General features: G+C 43.2%; 1 protein-coding gene across 12 annotated transcripts in view; it reads right to left on the reverse strand.

Annotated features, from left to right (window-relative positions):
• The window catches only part of PXK (PX domain containing serine/threonine kinase like), a 68432-nt gene that overhangs the window by 39833 nt on the left and 5670 nt on the right, over window positions 1-22929 (reverse strand). For all 12 annotated transcript variants that reach the window (XM_044753936.2, XM_044753935.2, XM_044753928.2 and 9 more), the window contains exons 2-3: window positions 6686-6736; window positions 4731-4778 (exon numbers count right to left, since the gene is read on the reverse strand). In XM_044753936.2, coding sequence (XP_044609871.1) covers window positions 4731-4778; window positions 6686-6736 — 99 coding nt within the window. The remainder of the gene's footprint in view (window positions 1-4730; window positions 4779-6685; window positions 6737-22929) is intronic.

A 22929-nucleotide genomic window follows, 5' to 3' on the forward strand; every position in this document is an offset into this window, starting at 1 on the left:
GCCCAGGGACCCCATCAGCTCTCAAATCATTAGATGGAACAGAGAGCTCTTTGCCAATAGCTGCGATGACAGCGTCCCTGCTGTCAGTCTGCCAGACAGTCTGGAGGTGTTTTTCTGCCCTGGTTTAAGATCTCACAATAAATATCCCAAAAAGTACTAAAACTATGCAATGTGTGTGTTATTTTAAAATCTTGCCCTTTAAAAAGATTAGCATTCAAGAGACACTTATTTTCTCTTTCAGTTTTCTCCTGGAATTTCTAAAATGGTTACCAATCACAGAATAGAAAATTCAGAACTCCAATGACGAATTCGAAGGGAGGGAAAGAGAATACTAGCACACAGAGTGATAAAGTCATTAACTGGTGATTTCCTAGACATCTCCACATGGATGGCCTCAAGCCATGACACCACACCACCCCATTTTCAACAGCTTTCCTCTTTCATATGCCCTGTGGATTCCCTTCGAGTTCCTTGTATAAGGGAAAGAGAACAAGAAAGCCAGCAGAGAAGTCCTCGATGTTCCATTCACAACACCTGTGAGTGTTAATGCAAAGGGAGGATGATTGCCAAAGTGGGGTCTGGAGCCCGTGACCTGACCTGTGCTTGCCTAGTGGAAGCCTCTAAATCACCTCACAAACTAGACCACATTTTCAAGAAAACTAGCTTTTGTCTGGAAGAAAAACCTTTAAACTCTGAATCTATTAATCTCCCACTTCCATTATCAGCTCTTAGTGATCTGCAAACTCTCTTCAACCACAGTCCAGTGAGTATCCTGGGGAGTTCTAAGGGGCAGAGCCTGGGTCCTTCCCAAGCCTGAGGGTTCCCCTGACCCAGTTCCCATCATTTCAACTCCAGTTTCTTTCTTGTATGCTGTCTCCCTAGATGGTTAGTAATTTGATGTTGTCTCTAAAATAGGGTGGTGATTTTTCTTGACTGTTACCACAAAACATGCTCACTATAAAAAGTTGGGAAAGTGCAGCTTTTTTCTATTTTTCTACTTATATAACTTGCATGTGCTTATTTGTAGAGAACTTGGAAAGTACAGAACAGTATAAAGAACCAGAAAAAAAAACATAACCCATAATTCCACCACCTGGGGATCACCATTGTTAACATTTTGGCATATTTCCTTCCAAACTTCTTTTCTAAACATTTCATGTAATTGTACGATATTGTATGTATAATTTTACATCCTGCTTTCTTTTTCCACTTAGGCATTTTTCCTATTGGACTCAGACAACTACGCATACGTGTATTATATTTGTCTTTCTTCAGCAGGAACTCATTTATCTGTCAGAAGGGTAATCAGACACTGAAAATCATGGTCACAGTTTTGTTCTGTGGTTTTGGACTCTTTCTGGTCTGTTTTATGGAGGTTGTTTTGAAATTATTTTGTTGCCAAAAAGCTGTATGTACTTTCTTCTGTTTGTTTACTTGGATCTAGAAAAGCCTCCCACTGAACTGATGTCTGGCCATATCCTGCCCAACACAAGCCAACATCAATACACGTGGATATTTGCATTTGAAATAAGATGCACATGGAAAGTGCCCATTTTACAAGGGAAAATTACACTGAAGCAAAAATAAAATTCTATTATATTAAAAGGCCATAATTGAATAGTCATGGAGATTCAACCTCATATCCCCAAAGCAAGAACAAACAGGAGATAAAGCCCTCCTCCCGACTCCCATGCTTGGGGGCTGGGTCTACGGGATTTCAATTTCAGAAATATTTCTCTGGAAATTCTTACTGAGCACGGGCTGAACAATACTGTACAAGATCACTCCCCCTTCTTTAAAACAGGGCAAACGTTCACTTGTGCATAAAGGTGAAACACATGGTAGGCCCAGTGTTAACTCCCAAATGCTCACACTGCTGTGGAAATGTCACGTGGAACCGTCTGGAGGGGTATGTGGGGGAAATCAACTGCTGGAATAAACGGCACATTGGTGCGTCATTTACAATGTCATTGCAGGCCCAGCTTTTGTCTAAGTGGAAGGAATATGCTATTAAAACCCATCATTGTGGGGCCAGCCCTGTGGCCAAGTGGTTAAGTTCACATGCTCCGCTTCAGTGGCCCAGGGTTTCGCTGGTTTGAATCCTGGGTGCAGACAGGGCACCACTCATCAAGCCATGCTGAGGCAGCATCCCACATGCCACAACTAGAAGGACCCACAACTAAAAATACACAACTATGTACCAGGGGGGTTTGGGGAGAAAAAGGAAAAATAAACTCTTTAAAAAAAACACAACCCATAAATGTGGAGGCCAGGCTGGTGGCATAGTGGTTAAGTTCACATGCTCCCCTTTGGTGGCCTGGGGTTCGTGGGTTTGGATCCTGGGGGCAGACCTACACCCACTCATCAAGCCATGCTGTGGTGGCATCCCACATATAACACAGAAGAGTGGCACAGACGTTAGCTCAGGGCTAGTTTTCCTCACCAAAAAACAAACCCATAAATGAAAACCAATTAAACTTGCCTATGAGGAGAATTCGATCTCTGCCAATACTCTATCTGGAGATTTAAGTTGGTCATACTACAATTAAAATTTAAGACAAAATGTGTCAAATGCATGACTATAAGGCAACAACATCAAGGTCTGCAGATACTCAGGCCAATTCTATCAGAAGGAAAATAAGGCATTCATGCTTTCAGTAGTGCTGTAAATAATGTTAAAGTTTGGACTCTACGAATGCTATTTTCCAAAGTCTGATCAATAAAACATGGTCTTTTGAAGGAAAAGGAGCATTAAGCTCCTTCCTGGCCAGCAGTCCTCCTGATCTTTGTGGGCAGGATCAGAGGTCACTCAGAATAAGTGATGACGGCCACCTCACCAATGCAGCTCCCTTCACCTCCCGGCTGAGGCAGTCGTAAGGCAAGCTTTCTGGCTCAAGTTTAGAAGGTCCTATGTTACCAATCAAATCTGAAATATGACACAAGCCCAGTGGTCTTCAGTAACCCACAGCACTCGAAGACCAATCTGCCAAGTGGAGACTTGCGTGGTATTGCTAGTACTTCCTACGGTGCTAAAGCCCCTCTAGGACCCTTCAATCATCACCAGCACGGGCTGTGTTTCCAGACAAAGACTCTGCAGCTCATCCTTCTTTCCATTATGGCCACCAAGTTAGAAACAGTTAAATCAAAGTGCTTTAGAAATACTTATTTAAGAGAAAAAAGTTACACTGGAAAAGGCTGAGTGTCTCTAGTTACTGCTGAGTGTGGATCTGCAATGCTGACTATGCAGTTTAGTGGAGAGAGTCTGAGACTCCCAGCTCAAAGTGAACAGCTCTAGCAATCCATTTAGTCATTCCTAATCTACGAAAAGGAGATAACACACAGCATCCCGTGATTGTGGTAAGGATGCATTATGGCACAAAGGTACTCAGCTTCAAGGTGACTATTATCAATCACATGTTTGTTCCCCAAAGTTTATTTTTAGACCTACATATCATCTGTGTAAAGTATGTGTTTATCTCCTTCGCCAGGGAAATTTGCTAATTCCTTCTTCCTGATGTTGCTGTTTCCAGCCAGTTTCTAAGACACCCCTAGGAATCAAGGTGTATCATTAGTGTTTTAAAATGTTTACCTGCATATAAAGAACTCATACAACTCAACAACAAAAAATCAAACAACCCAATCAAAAAATGGGCAGGAGACATGAACAGGCATTTCTCCAAAGAAGATATACGGATGGCCAATAAGCACATGAAAAGATGTTCAACATGGCTGATCATCAGGGAAATGCAAATCAAAACTACACTAAGATATCACCTTACACCCATTAGAATGACAAAAATATCTAAAACTAATAGTAACAAATGTTGGAGAGGTTGTGGAGAAAAAGGAACCCTCATATACTGCTGGTGGGAAAGCAAACTGGTGCAGCCACTATGGAAAACAGTATGGAGATTCCTCAAAAAATTAAAAATAGAACTACCATACGACCCAGCTATCCCACTATTGGGTATCTATCCAAAGAGCTTGAAGTCAGCAATTCCAAAAGTCCTATGAACCCCAATGTTCATTGCAGCATCATTTACAATAGCCAAGACGTGGAAGCAACCTAAGTGCCCATCAACAGATGATTGGATAAAAAAGATGTGGTGTATATATATATATATATATATATATATATATGCACACACACACACAATGGAATACTACTCAGCCATAAAAAAGAGCAAAATCATCCCATTTGCAACAACATGGATGGACCTTGAGGGAATTATGTTAAGTGAAATAAGCCAGATAGAGAAGGACAATCTCTGTATGACTCCATTCATATGAGAAATTTAAAAAAGTAGACAAAGAGGGGCTGGCCCCGTGGCCAAGTGGTTAAGTTCGCGTGCTCCGCTGCAGGTGGCCCAGTGTTTCGTTGGTTCGAATCCTGGGCGCGGACATGACACTGCTCGTCAAACCACGCTGAGGCAGCGTCCCACATACCACAACTAGAAGGACCCACAACGAAGAATATACAACTGTGTACCGGGGGGGCTTTGGGGAGAAAAAGGAAAAAATAAAATCTTTAAAAAAAAAAAAATGTAGACAAAGAGAACAGATTAGTGGCTACCAGGGGAAAGGTGGGGTGGGGGGTGGGCACAAAGGGTGAAGTGGTGCACCTACAACACGACTGACAAACAATAATGTACAACTGAAATTTCACAAGATTGTAACTTATTAACTCAAAAATTTTAAAAAATAATAATAAAATAAAATAAAATATTTACCTGCAAGCTGTTGTTCAGCAAATCAAAGTCACTGTATCTCCTAATGATCTGTAAAAGACAAGACAGTAGTGTTTGGATTCAGCAAAGACCATCCCTTTTCATTTCCTTATTTAACATTTATTGGCATTCTAGAGGCACCTGCACTAAGGATGGTAGGGCTCATACACCTGCTGTTTAACCTGCTTAACTTGACAGGGTCAGAAAACAGACCCAGCAGTGCCCCAGAGCTGGCTGGAGCATGGGAAACTGGTTAATGCCAGCCAAACTCACAAGACGCCAACAGGTAAGAGAGAATGATGATGTATTTGTTTTCAAGACAAATAGCCCTTTAAAGATCTTTCTTATTAACCAGGCACTTGGAAAGATGAATTAATGATTTACCCAAAAAAAAAGTTTTACAGAATATGAAATCAAAGGAAAAGAAGGCAGAGAATTTGAGGCCATTTCATCCTTGCCCGGGATAAAACTTCCCCCAGCTGCGATCCCTCCACCTGGAGACCGGGCTGCACCTGCAGGCGGAGTGGCCACACCTCTCCCTGATTTCCCACATTTCCCGCCTTGGCACACAGCCCACCTCCCACCGTCTACACATTCTTTTTCAGTTATGTTGATGCCATTGATTAGGCCATAGCCAAATTCTACGAGCTCTTCAGGCTCTGGGCAAGGAAATTATTTTGCTTTTACATAGTTTAACTTAAACCTTTATTGATGATTCTTAAATGTTAGTGTGCAGAATTACCTGGAGATCATCTAGGAGTCCACTCACAGAGAATCTAATTCAGTAGGGCCATGATGGGGCCCAAAAGTCCACATTTTTGTTAAGTATCACCCAGGATTCTAAGGCATTAGATCTAAAAAACTGCATCAAGGGTTGACTTTTCTGGTAGGACATTGCTGTTGGCCCTGCTTGTCAAATATATATTGAAAATTTAAATGTAAGGCCATTCCTGAGAAGTACAAAAGAGCAAAAGGTAGCACAGTGGGTAACCACAGAGACTAGAGGAATTCCAGCCTCGTTCTGTCACTGATTGGAGCGTGACCTTGGACCAGTTTCTTACCTCTTGAATGTAAAATGAGACTAATACTATCACATAGAACTGTTTCTAAAGAGTTAAGTGAATTAACCTGCTTGAACCAGTGCCTAACACTTCATAAGTGCTCAAATAGATGTTAAATGTTATAATTACTCAAACAAAAAGCAGTTTGAAATTGGAGGCAGAGAAAAGATAAAGCGTGGGTCACTGTGATCAAAGACTGCTTAGGATGAGAGGTAAGGTGGAAGCTGGGCTGTGAAGAACAAGGTCAGATTTTCAGAAGACGGGAGAGGAAGGGGTTACTGATAGTTACTAACACAGGGAAGAAATGCCCCTGTGCAGAATTCAACCACCCTCTGCAAGTCCACTGGGACTGGAAGGACCTCTTGATCTATCCAGAAAGTTTTTTGTCTCTGAGGCCACCACCAAGGAAAGCAGAACCTGGAGCTGCACGAAGACCCTCCCCCAGAGTCCATGAGGGAACTGGCACTAGAAATTGCCCATGAGTGGACTTGGGAGTCCATGAAATGCAGTGGCCTGAACTGCATAATGTCCAGGCACTGTATCCCTTTCCACCTGCTAGACTGAACTCTAACCTCCTCCACCCAAACCATAGCTGCAGGAGAGGAGGTTTGAATGTCCAGGAACAAAACAAATAATTTGCCTATGCTACCTTACTCTGGGTGGAGCTAGAGAACAAATTTCTAGATACTCTCCATGGTAACATCATACGTGAATTTAACCAAACAACTGGGAACAGAAAAGCCTTTTATAATACATGTGTTAAAACTAAAGGTTTATATCTAAGATAAATATGTTTTCTATTTATGCATGTTCTGATTTTTCCAGATTTTTAGATGCCCCAAGTCAGAATTTTGTTTAAACATTTGTAACATTTTTCTAATGACAAAAAATGCTTACCTGCCAGCTGTTTTCTACAGAAATTCCTCTTTGAACCCGAATGATATACTCCTAAAAAAGAGGGGGAAAAGAGCCTCAATTATAAAACACCCAAATCAGAGGATCAAAAAAAGTGAAAATATCAGCGGCCAGCCCTGTGGCTGAGTGATTAAGTTCGCGCACTCTGCTGTGGCGGCCCAGGGTTTTGCCGGTTCGAATCCTGGGTGCGGACATGACACCGCTCATCAGGCTGTAGGGGAGGAAGACATTTCCTCTACCCTCTCTGGGTTCTTCTGGCTGGAGAATGAATTAAATTCACATGAGACAGAATAGCAGGAGAAAATTAAACAAAGCTTTATGAGGACCATGGCCCGGGGCCTTTCTTCCCAAAGGAAGAAAGGGCACTGAAGAAGTGGGGTGCACAGAGTGGTTATATACCCCCAAACAGGATATTTCACATAGGATTGAAATGTCCCTTTTACAATAGTCGAGAGACTGCTCTGTCAGCACAGCGATTGATGGAAACAGCAGATAGGTCTGCTGTCTCGGTGAACACAGCAGGGTGGCAGGTCTGTTGGCTCAAGCTGGGTGGTCAAAGGTGAGTGCAGCAATCAGTTCCTAGCCTAAGGAAAGATGCTTATCCTTAAGGAAATGCCAAGGGCGGGGGGGGGGGGGGGGGGGACGACTTTATCTTAAGGCCATTTGTTCTTGCCATAGTAAATGTTTAAAGCAGATATACAATGCGTACTCAATGGCCAGTCAGGCCCTTTTGGAAAAAAGCAAAGTCAGGCCAAATTAGATTTACACCAAATGGCTTCCTCATGTACTCCAATATATCCTATTGCTTGCCATTTCTATTTGTCAATGTATACATGGCTGAAACCACCACCCTAAATATCATATCCAGCTGAAGACAAAGGAGGATGTTGGGGGTGGGGGGAGTCAGTTACAGGAGGTTACCAGACAAGCACAATAAACAAATGCAGATTTAAGTCCTTGCCTTCCCCATTGATTAAGAGTTTCTAGAGATAAGGTCATCTCCCCTTCTTCCTGGTACAGAGAGGGAGATATCTTTACAGATGGAGATTTCCTTTACAATGTAAACGTCTCTTAAAAAGGGTAAGTAAATTCTACTTTTCAGTTGCTTTCCTGTCTGCAAAGTAACCAGCCTCAAATAATCATCATGCCAAAGAGACATATCTTGAGGTGGCCAATTCCAGGCCCCCACAAGGCCATGCTGAGGCAGCATCCCATATGCCACAACTAGAAGGACCCACAACTAAGAATATACAGCTATGTACCAAGGGGCTTTGGGAAGAAAAAGGAAAAAAAAATTTTTTAAAAAGTGAAAATATCAGATAAAGTAAACTTCAGAGCAAAGAAAATAACCAGGAACAGAGAGGAACATCACATAAGGCTAAAAGGATCATCTACCAGCAAGACTCAGCAATCTTAAATGTGTATGCATCGAACACCAGAGCTGCAAAATATGTAAAGCAAAAACTGCTAGAATTGAAAGGAGAAATAGACGAATCCATGATTATAGTTGGAGACTTCCACACCCCTCTCTCAGCAATTAATAGAACAACTAAACAGAAAACCAGTAAGGATACAGAACTTAATAATATCATCGACCAACAGATTTAATTTAATTAGCATTTATAGAATGCTCCATCCAACAACAGAGTATACATTCTTTTCAAGAGGATATACAGATGGCAAACAAGCACACGAAAAGATGTTCAACATTACTAGTCATCAAGGCAGTGCAAATTAGGACCACGAGATATCACTATACATGTATCAGAATGGTTAAAATAAAAAATAATGATAACACCAATTGCTGGCTAGGATGCAAAGAAACTGGATCACTCATGCATTGCTGGTGGGAATGTAAAATGGTACAGCCACTCTGAAATACAGTTTGGCAGTTCTTTAAAAAACTAAACATGCAACTATCATATGTTCATAGCAGCTTTAGTAATAAGCACCCAAAAGTAGAAATAAGCCAGATGTCCTTCAACAGATGAATAGTTAAACTTAGCTACATCAATACCATAGAGTACTACTTAGCAACAAAAAGGAGTAAACTATTCACACAACAACTTGGATGAACCTCTAGAGAATTATGCTGAGTGAAAAAGCCAATCCCAAAAGATTATATACTGTATGACTCCATTTATACAACATTCATGAAATGTCAAAATTACAGATATGGAGAACAGTTAAGGCTGGGATAGTAGGGTGAGTGTGGGAGGGAAGTTGGTGTGGCTATAGAAGGGCAAAGTGAGCTGTTATGGTTTGAATGTTTGTGTCACTTCAAAATGCCTATGTTGAAATCCTAACCCCCAAAGACAGGGTGTTAGAAGGTGGGGCCTTTGGGAGGTACTTAGGTCACGAGGGTGAGGCCCTCATGAATGGGATTAGTGCCCTTATAAAAGAGACCCCAGAGGGATCCCTTGCCCCTTCAACCACGTGAAGATGCTTTGAGAAGGTGCCGAACCAGGAAGAGGACCCTCACCAGAAGGTGACTATGCTGACATCTTGATCTTGGATTTCCAGAATCCAGCACTGTGAGAAATAAACTTCTGTTGTGTATAAGCCACCCAGTTGATGGTAAGTTGTTACAGTAGCCCGAACAGACTAGGACATGAGAGATCCTTGGATTGATGGAAATGTTCTGTAACTTGAATGTATCAAAGTTAATGTCCCGGTTGTGACGTTCTACTATAGTTTAGCAAGATGTTACCATTGAGAGAAATTGAGTAATGAATATACGGGATCTCTGCATGATTTCTTAGAACTGCGATGTGAATCTGTAATTGTCTCAAATAAAAAGTTTAAACACAGGCATTCTGGCAGCAGTCAGAAGACACAGAGCCACGATTTTTAGTGTTCAAAGTTTACATTTCGTATGCAGAGTCAGCTATAGAAGGCCCTGACTAAGAAAACAAGTGAAAAGGTAAAATAGATACGTGCCCATGGCATTTCCCACAGTGCCAAATCCAGTGACCCCAACCTGCCTGATGCTAAAAATGACTGAGAGAAGAGGAGGTGTTAAAAATACACATTCCCAGGCCTTGCACCAGACTTGCTGAGTCAGAATCTCTAGGCTACGAACCCAGGAATTAGAAGTTTTAACAGCCTCCCCAGGGAATCTTACTAATAAGGAAGCAAGAAACACAGGCCTAGTCCAGCCTTCTGCTTATCCGCACTGGGAGTTATGCCGAAGGTACAGATTAAATCATTTAAAGAACGTTAACATCTGTCCTCAAATGATCAGAACTGTTTTAATATCTTCATTACTCATAAGTCATTACTCTTATCAACACAGTACTTAAAGAATCCTTTCTACTGAATTAATTCTGATTTGAATAGATTACTTAGAAAATAAAGCCAAATAAGCATTGTTAACCTGGTAACTGGATTTTAAAATAGATTTTACTACACTATCAATCATTTCCATTCTGTTTATTTGGCAAAGTACAGATGAAGTCCACATAAGCAGGAACTTCTGCCTCCTCTGGAAAATATCAAGGATGGTACATTCAACAATATCCGCTCAATTATAAGTGACTCAGCTATGTACCTGGCACCATGCTTAGTTGATTTCATATGGAGTTATAAATAAATATTTCAAGGGGCCGGCCCAGTGGTACAGTGGCTAAGTTTGCACACTCCACTTTGGCAGCCCAGGGTTCACATGTTCGGATCCCAGGCGCAGACCTACACACCACTCATCAGGCCATGCTGTGGCAGCATCCCACATACAAAATAGAGGAAGATTGGCACAGATGTTAGCTCGGCAATATTCCTCACACACACACACAAAAAATTCAAAACTGATTTGTGTAGTGTAGCAAATCTCTCAAGCAATATGCTTAATACAACTGTTTCTGAATAGGCAAAGATAAAATGCTAAAAACATCTGACATTACTATAATTTGGGATCAGTTTTTTAGCTTTGAAATTTTCTTCTCTTTTCAGGGTTGTCTTACCAGCAAATTTTCGGAGCTTTTGCATTCTTATAGTAGAGCTGAAATCAGCACATATAATTGAGTAATTCCAAACAAGTACGCATAGACTAGCTTTTTGATGTCTAAAGGTGGGGGGAAATGTTAATTCTCAAAAATCACTTCAGGGGCCGGCCCCGTGGCCGAGTGGTTAAGTTCACGTGCTCCGCTTCGGCAGCCGGGGGTTTCGCCGGTTCAAATCCTGGGCGCGGACATGGCACCGCTCATCAGGCCATGCTGAGGTGGCATCCCACATGCCACAACTAGAAGGACCCACAACTAAAAATACACAACTATGTACCAGGGGGCTTTGGGAGAAAAAGGAAAAATAAAATCTTAAAAGAAAAACAAACACAAAGTAATGTGTGCATAATCACAAATAATAAAATATTTTTTTAAAAAATCACTTTGGGCATCCACTGCTTCACTATGATTTATCAGACTAATAATATTAACTTTAAAAATTCCAGCTCAATGTTGGGCACTTGGTAGGTGCTAAGTAAACATTTGCTGTCCTGCTTTATATACTCTGAGCTTAAAGTGTGGACCTGTGCTTTACAAAGATGCTGCTGCCAATTGTAAACATCAACTAAGTAGTTCTCAGTTCCCACCCCTGTGCTTCATTCACGCTGGGAATATGACTCCGAACAAGAGTTGACTCCATTGCTTCCCTATGTAGACACGTTTTTTTTTTAACTTGCCTATAAAACAGCACACAATAATGTCTGGGAAAAGCATTTGGCAGAAGAGAAGCAGTAGCTACAAGACAGTGCCTGGGTCCTGATGTCAGACTGTTGATATCCCAAAACGGCAACCTAATTAATGTTTCTGCCAAGACACTCTTTATGTTTAGGTCAGTGTTCTCCAAAGAGGGTGATTCTTGCCCAGAGGACATTCGGCAATGTCTAGAGACATCTTTCGTTGTCACAGGGAGGGGCACGTGCTACTGACATCTAGAAGAGAGAGGCCCAGGCTGTCTACTGCTTGCAGCCAGGCTGTAGCTCTTATTAAAGCAGAGAGAAGAGTGCCCTGGAGACCAGCAGAGACCTGACATTTGAAATCAGGCCTCTACCTCCTGAGCTGGAGTCAGTAGCCCAGAATCCTCCAGTGAATCGTTTCCATCTTTACCACCCTCCCTGATGTGGAACAGAACCTGCAGTGTGTATAAAACAGATGACAAACCACCAAGGCCCAGCAGGCATGGGAGGGGGAGCTAAGAGACCCACAGGGCAGCCCTGAGTCACATGGAGCTACGCCTGCCACCAAAGCCTGCCATCTGCTGCCACTTCCCCAAAGGGCCCTCTACTTCCTGATCCTCCTCAGGACACCACACCCTTATCTTGGAGGGGCAGGGTGGCTGCCTGTCAAGCCCCAGAATGTGGGCATTTTGGCAAGTCAGTGTGGTCTGGGGCTGAAGTTCTTCAAACTGGAAAGGCACCAGGACCACGTGATTTCTGACCTAAGCGAGGGAAGAGAAGAGTGAATTAACGTAAAATGAGCCCTGATCTTGTGCCAGGAACTTTGCTAAGCCCCTTACTCAACACTTTTCATTCAATCCTCATAGCTGCCTAGAGGGTAGGAGAGCTCAGCTCGACTCAGCAAAATGAAATGAGCTGTCCAAGGTCGCACAGCTGCAACGTAGCTGATTGGGAAGCAGAACCCGAGCCGCCAATTCCTCAGACCTTCCAACCTGCCCCGCATGGCTGGCGACCCCCAGTGACCCGGGGACGGTCTAGGCCCAGCTCTTTCTGCAGCCCTGAAAGATGGAGGTCCTCACTAGTCCGTGGAATTCAAGTGGTTCACCCCTAATGATGCAGACCTATTGGCCCTTATCCTGAGGGTGCCGGGGTAGGGGCCATCACTTCCATAACTATTGATTAATGCTTCCAACACAGGCTTTTTCCAAGGCAGTATCCTCATTTTGTGTTTCCTGAGTTTCCAAAAAGGTATTTAAGTTTCACTGCACAATAGCTGGTATTCAAAGATGCCTTGGTTTGATGAGATTTTAGGAAAACTTATTTTGAATCTGTCTGGCGCCAAATTACTTTAGTGAGGCTACAAATGCAAAGCTCTTTGAAAGAAACGTGTTAAAGGAGCTAAAGTTAAAACTTAAGCAAACCTTCAAACCAGCCTAACTCAAGTAATTCTTCTCTCTTCCCTTTAGGCACAGCTGGCAGATTTAGTCTGAGACTCACAGTACAGAAAGACAAGGGTAGCTGGTATTTTACAGACACCTGCCAATGTTCCCATATCTCTACCTCTAAAGTTGAGGGTCCCAACCCTGCTGCATTCTAGAATCAACTAGATAACTTTTTTAAAAGATACTTATGCTTACACCCAGAGATTCTGGTTTCCCATGTCTGGGCTGGGGCACAGACATTAGTGGGTCTTAAAGGTTCCCCAGGTGATTCTAATGTGCAGCCAGGGGCAAGAATTATGGTTCTAAAAACTCTTAAAAAGGAAGTAGCCTCACACTACAAAAAATAAAAACCCTGTCATGAGAGGAAAGAAACCAATGAACCAAGCATCCACCAATCGTCACAGTCTCCTCTACCCCCACCTCATCCCTTCCTGCCTCTTCCTAAGGATTCAGCTCTCGTCTTCTTGCGTATAATATGTACCCAACCTGAGCCCTCTAGGGATCTCCCACTCTGGGCCCTGTAGTGGGGGCCTCCACTGGCACCACTCAGCCGATCTGCTAATGGCCCTTCGAGGTGAGCAAGGAAGACCATTACCCTCATTTCACAGCTGGGGGAAATGAGTCTCTGAAGGGATAAATGCCTTGACTAGAGAGTGGTGGGTCTAGGATAAGAGGCCAGGTCTGTTTGTCTCTAGCGCCCACTAGCTACACCACTCCTCTGGGTTCATTCCCCAGCCTGCTTCCTCCTGGCACTTTTCCTTCAAAGGAAGGCCTGTAAAGAATACTGAACGCAAGTGACCTTGATTCAACAGGGCGCTGCTTCCCTGCTTAGGAACCTTCCAGGGCTCCCACTGGCCACAGGATAAAACCCAAACTCCTTAGCCTAGCTTCTATGTTCTTCCTCCACCTTTCTTTCTACTCAAACCCTCCTTTCCAGTCAGACTCTTTCTATCCTAAACACCCCTCCTTACTCCCCTCCTTTGCTGTTCTATCTATTCAAAACTAGGAAGCTCAGCTTTTTAGTCACGTTACTGCTATTTCTGTCCCATGTCTGTCCATTTGGGGAGCTGGGATCTCTCCAACTGGATTAAGTTCTTCAAGGACTAGAATCACACATTTCTAACACCCAGCACAACATCAGGCCAATAGCAGAAGCCCAGCAAACACTGTTGAGGAGTATTTGTTGACTGACTGCTTGCACCTTTGGGAAGGAGGAAGCATGTTGCTCTTTTTCATGCGCACTAACATCCAGGTGAAGGCAAACAGCACTCTCCAGAAAACGTCCACCTGATCTCTCAGGCCCTCAGACTTAGCATCCCTCTATAAAATCGACATTCAACCCACAGTATCACACAGCACAAAAGCTGCAGCCCACGCTGAATGGGCAGAATCACCCTGAAGGACAGGAAGGTTTCTGGGGAAATTCTCACAGTTGTAGGACTTCTGCTCAGCTCGTGGTCACCAGCCTGGCTGCTTACAGTCCTTAATATTTCACTTAGAATTCATGATTACTCCTTGTTCTGCTAAATATTTATCACTGTTTCATCCACAGATTTTCTTTTCTTTTTTTTTTTTTTTTGAGAAAGATTAGCCCTGAGCTAACTACTGCCAATCCTCCTCTGTTTTTCTGGGGAAGACTGGCCCTGAGCTAACATCCGTGCCCATCTTCCTCTACTTTATATGTGGGATGCCTATCACAGCATGACTTGCCAAGCGGTGCCATGTCCGCACCCAGGATCCAAACTAGCGAACCCCGGGCCGCCAAAGCGGAACGTGCGAACTTAAGCACTGCGCCACCGCTGGCCCCTATCCACAGAATTTCAGGGCTGGAACATACCTTTGTTTTATTTCAATTTTTGTGCAATAATGTGCAAAATCTGCCTGCAGACAAATGAAAGCATTATAGGTTTTAAAAGGCATGTAAGAAGCACCACCATCTTAACCTAAATTTGCGCCGGCGAGGGAAGCCAAGTGTATCTCCTTTTCAACCAACGGAAATAAATTTCATTTAACATCTAACTGACTGAATCATAGAACCGCGTGCTTTAACTTTATGCAAAACAAATTCTCCAGTTGCGACGGTGTTCACAGAAGGGACAAGGAACGCATCACAAACACGGTTTGACTCCTGCAGGGAGACGCAGCCGCGGTACTGCGCATGCTTCTCTCTCCGGGCCTCTTGAAGTCCACGCTCTCCTCTGCGGCCGGTCTCCTGCCCTGCCGGGGAGCTAGTCTCCACGCCGACTTCAAAGATAGCCAGTGTTCCAGCTACGAGAAATACTGCAAAGCAGCATCAGAAATCCTTTTGACCTCAAACATGACTACAGGATGGATACGGCATTTTAAATAGCAGTTCCTGTAGCATTCTATAGTACAATGACCCCTAAGTGACGCCAAAGCAAATTACATAATTTGCCAAGATGGGAACCCAGCAATTCCAGGTTACATCAAAGCGAAACAAAAAACAAAAAAAAAAACCCTCAAAAATCTTAGATTCAATTAAATAGTAATTTAAATGAAAATACAACCTTCACTTGGTTCAATAATCCTACATCTCTTGGGCTGATGTCCTAAAAGTATAGAAATGGATACAGTGAACATAATCTCAGAGAACCATGACATGTTTAACTGGCTAGAAAGAATGATTAAACGCACAAACTCTGATCTAGTTGGAAATAATGATTTTTATGTGGGCTCTGGTATCTAAGGTGGCCAAATCCTCATCCGTCACACCTTCAGTTGGTACCAACCTGAGCACCTGCTAGGACTGAAGTGCTCCTCCTCCCGGGCCGCTTCTCTACCTACCCCCATTTGTTATTGCCCTAAAGACAGGCCACTGGGCGTCCTTCTGGAGCTTGAAGGAGGAGCTGGTCACCGTCTGATGATCAACCACAATGTGCCACCCCTCCCCCATACCACAACCACAAGTGTAGGGGGTGGGGAGACCCATTCACAGAGGCAGTGATTCAAAGCCCAACTGCCACTTACTATTTTGTGATCTAATTTCCCCAAGCCTCTGAGCCTCAGTTTATCTGCAAAATCATACCTTTCCAACAGGATTGTGGTGAATATCAGATGAGATCATATATTTAGAGCATCCAGCACCACAACCAGCTTTGTAACTTAGTTAGCTAAGAAAATAGCAAACACAAGGTGTCTGCAGGCGAATATTGCACGGCTTTAATCAGCACACACAGGAGAAAGCAGCAGCACTATTAAGGACACCGATGGAAAAATAAAAAGCAGCCATTCTCTTTGAACATGGGAAACAATTTTATCAGTCTCTGATTCCTAACAGGGAGTACCTTCCCTCCAGCCTCTACTGTCCCAGCTTCTGTGCCTACGTTTTTTTTTTTTTGAGGAAGATTAGCCCTGAGCTAACTGCTGCCAATCCTCTTTTCGCTGAGGAAGACTGGCCCTGAGCTAACATCCATGCCCAGCTTCCTCTACTTTTTTATATGTGGGACACCTACCACAGCATGGCGTGCCAAGTGGTGCCATATCTGCACCCGGGATCCAAAGCGGCGAAACCCGGGCAGGTGAAGCGGAACATGCACACTTAACCACTGTGCCACCCAGCCGGCCCCTGTGCCTACTTTTAAAGAGGGCCAATCAGAAAGCCTCCCTCTAAAACAACCTGGATATAACAATAAGAGAATGGATGAGTTACTTATGGTTTATCCAAATAGTGGAATACACAAGCCTTTAAAAGGATATATTAAAGAATTTTCCATTACAGAGGAAAAGGCACATGCTATAATGTTAAATATTAAAAAAGGATAAAAAATTCTGTGATAACATCGACAGGTAGAGGGAACTACACCAAATATTAACAGTAGTTGTCTCTGGAGGTGAAATTATGTGAGGTTTAAATTCTCTTAGCTATTTTTTTCTATGCTTTTCAGGTTATCTTCAGTGACCATATATTACTTTTATAATCAGGAAAAACAATTTTTTAAAGCTTCTCTGTTTGCTACATATGTAATTTAAAACACGCTACTTTAAAATAAGGGATCCTGAGGGATAAGATAAGGATTGAGGTGATCTGAGCTTGGATAAGAGCACAGTGTGTCATCGATGATAAATGCAAGCTATCACGCTTCTTCTTTTGGCAAGGGAACTGTTGGTCATTTTACAACTCATTAGCACTTTTACTGTGCTGGGGAGACTGGGAAAACAGAAGATGAAAGTCAAACAAACGAACTCTTCCATTTGTATGGGGGGGGTAAAGCATTTGGTAGGAAAGAAGCTTGAAACAATGAGTTGAACTCAAGCTAGTGGAGTGCCTACTGGTTTTAATAATTTATAGTCCATCACTAAGGATAACAGAGGGTTCGCTACAAATAAATTTATCCTACCTAGCCTAAAAATGTCGCTATGTTCTCCTCAGACGCCAGGTCCAATTCAGAACCAACCATGAAAGTGACTACACACACCATGCTGCCATATATCTCTTCCGAGCTGAAGGTAACAACGCTGGGTTTATGGAGCACTTAGTCAGCCCCTTCTGTTCCTCGGCTTAGTCCAGCTCCCAGCAGCACTTGGAGGCAGTGTCACCATCTCTTTTACAAGAACCCCCAGGCTCAGAGAGGTAGATGCCTTACACAAGGGCAAACAGCTAGTAAGCGATAAGAATGGACTCCACCCCAGGCCAGCTGACCCAGTTGTATGGCCTTATGGCCTTAGGAACAATGCTTTCCCGTCATATGCCCTCTCATTTTGATGAACAGAAGTCAGCTGAACAGGCAGAACCAGTCCACCGAGTCAGGAAGAAACCAGGAGAGAGTGAGGGGCAGAGTAGGGAGAACCCAGGCCTGGGTAACATGAGTTAAATACACCTGCAGAACTCAGTGTCCTGATTTTACTATCCCTGCACTTTGAACCCACCTCCTATAACACCTACACAAACTGCTGTCTGTAAATCTGGGCTGAATGTAATCTGGGCACCGCACAGAAGCTGTGTGCAGATGAGAAAACTATTTTCTCTTCCCAGTGTTCAACAAGCCCCACTATGAACCTTAGGGAGGTTCTGAAGAAGCATACAGGAGCATTTTATAAGAACATGACTAAAATGGACATCGGATTTACGGAGTACTCAGCAATTTGAGTGGCAATTAATTTTGGTTGTACCAAAAGAGAACAGGGTCTTTGACTAGCTGATTTGCTTCCACACTATGTTCCTATTAAACACTAACAACAGCTGCACAATAAATGCACTTCTTTCCTGAGCTTCACCTTTAAAAACTGCGGAGGCTCTGGATCTCAGTGGTCACAAAGCCCCCCTGGTCGCAGGGCTAGAAACTCCTACTCTCTAGCTCAGCCTTTCTCAACTGGTTCAGCAGTTTGAAGAGAGTAATGACCTAAGGCAGTGACGTCCAGTATGGCAGCCACTATGCACATGTGGCTAGGGTGACTCAGGGGCTGAATTTTTAATTTTATTAAAGTATTCTAGTGGCTACAGTTCTGAACAGTACAGTTATAGACTATTTGCAGATATAAACATAGATATTTATGAAAAGGTAAGCAGAGTAAACAGTGTTATGACTTGCTTTTTTTCCACTTAACAGGAATCTCTTTCCATATTAGTAACCATACTTCTGGATATTATTTTTAATGTCTATATCTGTGCTGTCCAATATAGTGGCCACAAGCAATATGTGGTTACTGAACACCTGAAATGTGACTGGTCCAAATTGAGATATGCTATAATTGTAAAATACACACCAGATTTCAAAAACTTTATATGACAAAAAGAATGTAAGATATATTAATAATTTTCATACCAATTACCTGTTGAAATGATAACATTTTGAATATAGTGGGTTGAATTATCTCTGCTCCTATACAGCCAGGATGGGAAAACTGACAAAATGATCACCCAGATCAGTGTCTGGTTCTGTGGTTCAGGGGAGGACCCCAACTTGTCCTCGTCTGGGCCTAGGCTTAGTGGAGCCATCAGACAGGCCCACTGCTCTGCGGGCACTAATAACAGATCAGGTTGGGGACAGCTCCCAGCTGGAATCTCCTTCATTCCAAGTCCACTGGCATCCTACAATCCTTCATTCTGCTGCCCCTAGCCCTGTGTCCTGGAGCAAGTTACTTACCCTCTCTGCACCTCATTTTCTTCCAGCTGAAAAATGAGGATAATAACAAACTCAATTCAGAGTTGTTATAAGGATCAAATGAGAATCTAGAAGAGTTTGGCAATTTCTTATAAAGTTAAATATACACTTACCGTATGACTCAGCAATTCTCTTCTTAGGTATTTGCCCAAGAGAAATGAAAATATATCTACACAAAGACTTCTACCCAAATGTTCACAGCCGCTCTATTCATAACAGCCCCAAACTGGAAACAACCCAAAGGTCTACCAGCTGGTGAATGGATAAGAAACTGTGGCACATCCATACGGTAGAATAGTACTCAGCCATAAAAAGAAACATGCAACAACATGGAAGAATCTCAAAGCTTTATGCTAAGTGAAAGAAGCCAGACACAAAAGACTATATCCCGTAAGATTCCATTTATATATGACACTCTAGGAAAGGTAAAACCATAGTAACAGGAAGCAAATCAGTAGTATTTAGCAAATCAGGAAAGTATTTAGAGTGATGAAAATGTTACACGGTGGTTACATGGGTGTACACATTTGTCAAAACTTATCAAATTGTATACATAAAATTGGTGAATAACTGCATATAAATTGTACTTCAACAAAGCTGGCAGAGAGAGAGAATAAGTAAGATAAAGTACTTAGCAGAAGGCTCAGCACATCATAAGTGCTTAAACAATATTTGCTGTTATCATGACAAGTACCCCTGCCCTTTGAGTATTACTCAAAATGTCTAAAACCAAACTTAGACTCACCATCTTCCTGGGAAGACCAGCCACCCCTCATTTACCTTGTACTGTTTCTTTTTTCTAAGGATTGGCACCTGAGCTAACATCTGTTGCCAATCTCCTTTTTTTTCCTTCTTCTCCCCAAAGCCCCCCAGTACATAGCTGCATATTCAAGTTGTAGGTCTTTCTGGTTCTGCCATGTGGGACACCGCCTCAGCATGGCCTGATGAGCGGTACTAGTCCACACCCAGTATCCAAAACAGCGAAACCCTGGGCCACCAAAGCAGAGTGTGTGAACTCAACACTAGGCCGCAGGGCTGGCCCCTTCCTTGTACTATTTCTTTGATCATTTCTGGTGCCTCTGTTTCCCTCATGGCCTCTACCCAGCAGACTTTTCCTGTTATGTACCTCCCTCTCTCCCTTCCTTCTCTCTCTCCTGCCACTGCCCTGAGATGTGGCCTTTCTGACTTCACTGCTTCATAATCACCCTGGACTCTCCTCTCCCCTTCCTTACCAAACCTTGCATATCGCCAGAAAATGAAGCTTTCTAAAATACCACTTTCATATGCCACATATTTGTTCAAGTCCCCTCACTGCTGTTCAGATCCCTTAGCCTGGCTTCCAAGGGGTCCCACAATTGGCTCCAATTTCCCTTTTCCATCTTTCATCCCAAACCAGAATCCTCCACAATAAATCCTTTTGGAATGAATGAAGAAATGAAGGCAGGGACTAACTCCACCTTGCTTAGACCTGCCTTCCCATTGCCTAGAAGGTGCCAGAAACAGAGGGGCATACGCACAGCAGTATCTGCTGAATGAACCAACGAACCCCTGAAGCCTGCAAATGCAGCTTGGCCTTAGAGAACACAGCTAGTCATTCTTTAGTTTTTTAAACGGAGTTCTTTATGGTGGGTTAGGAACAGTTGAGAACAGGATAAACAACGAGGGGCTCTGGAAGGTGTTTCAGGATTTATGTGTTAAAGGCTATAAGGCTTCTGTTTCTACTTCCACTTTTTAAGAAATTCGTCAATAAAACAATTATTTGGGGCCGGCCCCATGGCCAAATGGTTAAGTTCGCACGCTCTCCTTTGAAGGCCCAGGGTTCGCTGGTTCGGATCCTGGGCATGGACATGGCACCACTCATCAGGCCATGGTGAGGCGGCGTCCCACATGCCACAACTAGAAGGACTCACAACTAAAAATATGCACAACTATGACGGGGGGGGGGCTTTGGGGAGAAAAAGGAAAAAATAAAATCTTTAAAAAAAACAATTATTTAAATATTTTCCCCCTTTAAATCAGAACAGACTAAGAGTCTCCAACTGGGCACACAGGAAGCATGGGAGGGGCCACGGAGATCAGGTGAGTGTGTTCGTGATTTAGTTGGTTTATCATGGTTTTGACCATTACACAGCTTTTTAACTGATTTTGTTCTTAGTCATACGTGGTTTCCTTTACACTCATCATGGACCATGACTAAAGGCAGGCTTAAAGAATGCCAAAGGCACATACGAGTTAGGGAGAAGTTAGTGAGAGATACAGGAAGTGAAAATCATCACATAATTGGTAGTTGAGCACACTGTCTGAAGATGTATTCATCTTATCATAATTCTTATTATCTCTAATATTTCAGAAACCAGTGTAATAATTCTGATCCCAAACATCAATATAATTTGTAATAATGTACTAATCTTTTTATTTTTTTTAAGATTTTTAAAAAATTTTTTTCCTTTTTCTCACCAAAGCCCCCCCGGTACATAGTTGTATATTCTTACTTGTGTGTCCTTGTGGTTATGGCAAGTGGGATGCCGTGTCAGCATGGCCTGATGATCACTGCCATGTCTGCACCCAGGATTTGACCAGCGAAACCCTGGGCCACCGCAGCGGTGCATGCGAACTTAACCACTTTGCCACAGGGCTGGCCCCTGTACTAATCTTAATGAAATATTTTTTTGAATTTCAAATCACTTCCAGAGGGGGTTTTTACAATTCAGTATTACCATGAAAGGAGTTTGCAAGTTAAAAGACGCCTGGGGAGTGCTGATTTAGAAGCGTTCTCTGAAAGGCTGTTAGCCTTCCCTCATTTCCAGGGAGGACCTGGGTGGGGCCACTCCCACTCTGCCCTCACTGCTCCCAGGCCGACTGGCACTTCCAGGACCTTACTTCACCTTTGGTTTATGCATCTGCCACCTCTGCCAGGATGGAAGCGCCCTGTTTCATTCATCTTTTTATCTTAATACACAGCACAGTGCCCGGCACACAGAAGACTCTTCATAAGTCAGTCGCTGCTAATATTCCAGCACCTTAGAGGCTTTCTGACAAGGCGGAAACTGAGCGCTTCACAGAGTGAACTGCATCTAGTCTCAGGATACGCACTCACAGCCTGATGACTGGCACACTCCACTTAAGGGAAAGGAAGTCAGCGGGGCTGTACAGAATACAAGCGCATCTCTCAGGAAGCAGGACTCTGCAGACAGCAGCTGCCCAGCCCCTTGTCAGTCAGTGTGGTCACTTGGCAGGGGAAGTGACAGGGGAAAGAACAAAGCAGAGGGCCTTCTATTTTACTTTTTCACCCCGCTGCCAGGGGTCAAATGTGTGTGGACTGATGCTGGGATTCCTCCGGTGATGAACAAAAGCTGGGATGTGAGGAGCTGAAATGGGCATTTGCCAGGGGCATGCTCCCTTCAGGCCTGGCCTCCAGGAACTCATCTGCCAGTTCAGTGGCTGAGCCCCGTGGCCTGTCCACTTGCTTCTTCCACCTCTTCTGCTGCCTTTGAACACCGATAGCCAGTTCTGCTGCCAGGCAGGCCTGTAAGGAAACCTCCTGCTGCATCTCCCTGAGCCTGGCTGTCAAAATGTGTTCCTCCAAGGTAAAACAGAAATAAAAAGGAGGGGGGCAGTTGCTCTTTGAGACATCACTGGTCGTTTTGGCCATTTGTTAGCAAAGTAGTCAGAGTTGGTGAAACAAACTTTTAAGTAAATAATTTTCCTTTTTCCATTCAATATACTTGAGTGCCTAAAAAATTACTGGTGCTCTGGCAAATACAGAGGTAATAAACTACAACAATACGGTGACACTTACGCACTGACTTTGTTCAAAATGCTCCCTGTGTGCTCAGTTAATCTTCACAGCAGCCCTAACATACTCTTACTATCTCCACTTTACAGATGAAGAAACTGGAGAGATTAAGCAATTTGTCCAAGGTCATTAAGGCATTATCCCTCTCAAGTTATTCAGTTTCACCTGTTCAAGGAGGAAGATAACAAACAGAA

Source organism: Equus asinus, chromosome 21, assembly GCF_041296235.1.
Source record: "Equus asinus isolate D_3611 breed Donkey chromosome 21, EquAss-T2T_v2, whole genome shotgun sequence".
NCBI lineage: Eukaryota > Metazoa > Chordata > Mammalia > Perissodactyla > Equidae > Equus > Equus asinus.